A 4,518-nucleotide genomic window follows, 5' to 3' on the forward strand; every position below is an offset into this window, starting at 1 on the left:
TTATTTAAGGAAATTATATTTTGCTTAGTTTTAGGTGTTTTTAATTATTTATTTATTTTTTACAGTGGCCTTTCTTTATTTTCTTGCCTTGCAGGTTACAACATGATTCATTTTACCCCATTGCAGACTCTTGGGAAATCTAGATCATGCTACTCCCTTGCTGATCAGTTAGAATTAAATCCTGACTTTTCCAGACCTAATAAAAAATGTACCTGGAATGACGTTGGACAGCTAGTGGAAAAATTGAAAAAGGAATGGAATATTCTTTGTATTACCGATGTTGTCTACAATCATACTGGTATGAGCTTTGTTAACTACTATTCATTTTGATGAAAATATTACATTCTAATTATTCCATTCCTTGCTGTTTTATATAACAGATTTTGAAAACACAAATGATGCTTAGGTGTCCTTCAATTTTAAAGCCACTTTACATAGTACCACTTTTTTTCTTGCAAAGAAAACAGTGTTAGTTGAAGATATAATCAGTATGTAAGTATTTTCATGTGATGATTATAAAAACAGGAAAATGATCATAGAAGGCACTTAATGATCACATATTTCAACTAACAGTATTAATACTTTTCAGATCATCTAATGAATCCTATATAGCAGCAGCTCCTTACTGTATTTGAAAAAAAACTGAATGACAGCTATTTAAAGAGAAAATTATTCGTAAACTCTTAGAAGTTAAATCTGAAAATTTTATCTTCTACATGTTAATAAAGCTCATCAAAGTTAACCTGTTTTGGATCCCAAGATTCCTTACCAATAGACAATTCCATCAGCTATATCAGAGCTTTCCAACTGGTGGTCTTCTGGGAGATGATTGCTCCGCTCACCTGAGTAGCTGGGCTTGGAGAAGTCTCTGGCCATGATCAGCTTTCAGTTTAACGCAGTATACCTTGCAAATATTATCTTTCTGTGTGCCACAAAAAAAAACCTGAAAACACTGATTTACATATGTAAACAACAGGAATTCTGAGCGGTACCAAATATTTAACAAAAATATTTTCTGGCATGTTGTAAAGTTCTTTTCCAAGTAACCATAGGAACTATGAAGATATGTAAAAGCTCAAAGATTTGGTTCATCAATATAGATAATAATCTGTAGTAAAAATAATACATCAAAGTTAGGCAAAAAAAAATGGCCACATTCTAAAATTTGTTGNTGTTCACTGGCTCCTCATTTCATCAGAGAAGCCAAAATACTTACAATGGCCTTCAAGATTCTGCATGATCTGGCTCCCCGTTACCTTTCTTTCCTCATATCCTGCTACCCCTTCCAGTCCCGCCATACTGAGCTTCTTGTTATTTCTGGAACCACCGTGCATGCTGCTATCCTAGGACCTTTGTGCGCTCTGCTTCCTTTGCTTGGTGAGCACTTGCCCTCGATGGCCATGAATAGCCATGTGACTAACTCCCTCACTCGTCACAAGCCCTTTAATTTCTCAGTAATCATCCTACTTAAAATTGCGACCACCTCCTCACCCTCTCCCCTACTCCCGTTTTCCTTACACTGCTCTGATATTTTTTTTCTCTTAGCATTTATCCCTTCTTGACATAACTATTTTTTCTTATTTGTCATGTTCATTGTTTAATGGCTGCCTTTCCCATTTAGAACTTAAGCTCCACAAGGACAGAGAACATTATCTATTTTGTTCCCTGTTATATGGCATGTGCTTAGTACATACTTTTTATTACTTTGTTGGGTGTTTAATAAATTGAGCATTAAAAGTATGAATATTAGTATGCCTCTTTCTTCTCAAAAAGTTCTTTAAGCTTAAATATTACAAGCAGCAGAACTAAATTTTTCTCCCTTCATCAGTTATTAGTGCCCATGATTAATTGAAATGTTCCATTCATGTTTAAAATGTATATGCTTTATTTTTCTAATACACTTTGCCATAATCAGAATTTTCATATTCTAATAATTATAATCAAGGTTTGTAGTCTGTCATGAACCAACGAAAATTTTTCTTTTACAGTAAAGTTATAACTATAATGTGTTAATTTTTTACCTCTATGGCAAAATACTTGTAACATAGTATAGAAGTCTCAGATACATTTTGATAGAAATAGGCTGATTTATGCAAAAATGGGAATGATTGGCTCTCAGAATTCCAAGAAAGGCTTAAATAACTAAATCATGAGGAGCAGGGATATAGGCAGTAGTAAGCTGGAGTCGCTTGTGTGGCTCACAAGAACTGATGGTGCATATTCCTGATTCCATGGGCAGTGAGTGATGTCAAGNAATATTTTAAATATACATACCTATTTTTTAACTATTGAAATTTTTCAGTGCATTCGAAAAATAATTTGGGAGGATATTTTTCCGAAGATTCAACTCTGGGAATTTTTCCAAGTAGATGTTTACAAAGCAGTTGAGCAATTTAGAGGACTTCTTACACAAGGTAAAGGATATACACTAGAATGTTTCTATCGATTTTAAGAAATGTAATGTTACTCTTAAAGGCATAACTCTTCTTTTCTCTTGGTTGACACATTCATTATTATATGATATTTGTATTTTTTTGATACTTATTTATAAAACTATGATTCTGGAATCTGATAGCAGAAACGTCTAAAAGGCATGTCATAATAATACATAGCGTAATTATTTCCCTCGGGGACTGTTTCTTACTATTGGTTCCTTAGCACAATTGGTTTGTAGCTCATAATTCATAAGAGCTCAGTATATATTTGTTAAATGCATGAATGGGAGGTAAGTAAAGCAGATTATTTCAGCTGCAAAAGGCTCAAAACAGGCTTTGAAACAGAGATGGAATAGTCTTCTGTTGGCTAAAGTAGGAACTGTAACTGACATAGAGGAGCTTCCAGCTGATGGTGCCCACCATTGAGGCCACCTAACTCTAGTGAAATGGACCCAGATATTAGCCAGTAACAAAGGTAAAGAAATGAATCATCAGTTAAGGACGTCACTAACCTCAAGAAGCTGATCATTGTGCTCCTAACAAAGCAGGATAGGAAAAGCCAGGCTAAAAGAGAAATTAGGGTTTTTAGGAGGCAAATTAAAGAAAAGAGAAAGATTATGAAGAGTGCATTAGCAGTTAGTGTAGGACAGCCCAACAATAAGGATCTTCACTGGCTCTTAAAGAATTATCTTCCTCATCCAGAAACTAGAGCTAGAACAGGGCCCAGAAATACTGCCTTTAAAGTCAGCCAGTATGACTTGAGGTCCCAGAGTTTTAGAGTCATGTTCACTTCAGTTGTATAACATCTTAATACGTGAATGTTTGATAGTAACTTTCCTTCATGTTATGTTTTATTGATTGATTGATTGATTGATTGATTTTAAGATTTTGTTGGGGAATTGGGGGAGGGGAACAGACAAGCTGCTGTCCTTTTGTTCTTCAGTCTATTTGTGGAGGANATTTATTTCACTTAGCATGATACTCTCAAGAGCTAGACATTGTTGCAAATGACAGTATTTCACTTTTTATGGCTGAGTAGTATTCCATTGTTTACATATACCACATCTTTATCTAAAACATCTGTTCTTTATTTTGGTCATTTAAATCCTACAATGAGTTTATTAAAATGTGCTTTTTGTTTAGGGTTTGAACTACAGTTCCGATTAGGCCCAACTTTACAGGGAAAAGCAGTTACTGTGCATACAAATTACCCATTTCCTGGGGAAACATTTAATCGAGAAAAATTTCGTTCCCTGGAATGGGAAAATCCGTTAGAAAGAGAGGATGATTCTGATAAATACTGTAAACTTAATCTTCAACAAGCTGGATCATTTCAGTATTACTTCCTTCAAGGGTAAGTCATGTGTTCTGTATGTTAAAAAAAAAAATTCTATAATTTGAACTTATCTAACTTGTAAAAAGTCACTATATGAACCATGGCACTGCAATTTTTGTAGGACTTTCTTGAGATGCAAATCGAGTATGGTTCCTCAGTTTCTAGAAAGTGATTGTAAGACTCATTGTAGATTCAAAGTATTATTTTTTTTAAGTAAAATCTTAAATTCTCTAGTCTTTTCATGCAACCAGATTATAGGATACTATTTATCTGAGTGCCCTTGTTATCACTGACAGATTTTAGTACACTTATTTTTTCCTTAAAGCAGCATTATTAGATATTGTATATATTGTATTATGTTATATAGGGATTAGAAAATAATAAATGTGTCTTTTCCACTGAGTTTTATTACAAGTCTTTAAATTATTTTGTGTGCTTGGAAATATATTTCTAAATGGAATAATTCACTTTCAATTAAAGATTCATACTATTAGATGAGAATTGTTTTTTTATCCTATCATTAACTGAGAAGTTTTTGTTTGGTTTTGTTTTCCTTAGAAATGAGAAAAGTGGTGGGGGTTATATTGTTGTGGACCCGATTTTACATGTTGGTGCTGATAATCACGTGTTACCCTTGGACTGTGTTACTCTCCAGACATTTTTAGCAAAGTGTTTGGGACCCTTTGATGAATGGGAAGGCAGACTCAGGGTTGCAAAAGAATCAGGTAATGTCAGCTTTCTTTCTTT

The 4,518-nt window shown here is 34.0% G+C and overlaps 1 protein-coding gene across 1 annotated transcript in view; it reads left to right on the top strand.

The window, feature by feature from the left end:
• The window catches only part of AGL (amylo-alpha-1,6-glucosidase and 4-alpha-glucanotransferase), a 71,232-nt gene that overhangs the window by 13,983 nt on the left and 52,731 nt on the right, over positions 1-4,518 (top strand). Inside the window, 2 exon segments of the mRNA XM_019629345.1 lie at positions 3,579-3,789; positions 4,330-4,496. Of these exon segments, the coding sequence (XP_019484890.1) occupies positions 3,579-3,789; positions 4,330-4,496 (378 nt within the window).

This window comes from Hipposideros armiger, unplaced genomic scaffold (genome assembly GCF_001890085.2).
Source record: "Hipposideros armiger isolate ML-2016 unplaced genomic scaffold, ASM189008v1 scaffold_845, whole genome shotgun sequence".
NCBI lineage: Eukaryota > Metazoa > Chordata > Mammalia > Chiroptera > Hipposideridae > Hipposideros > Hipposideros armiger.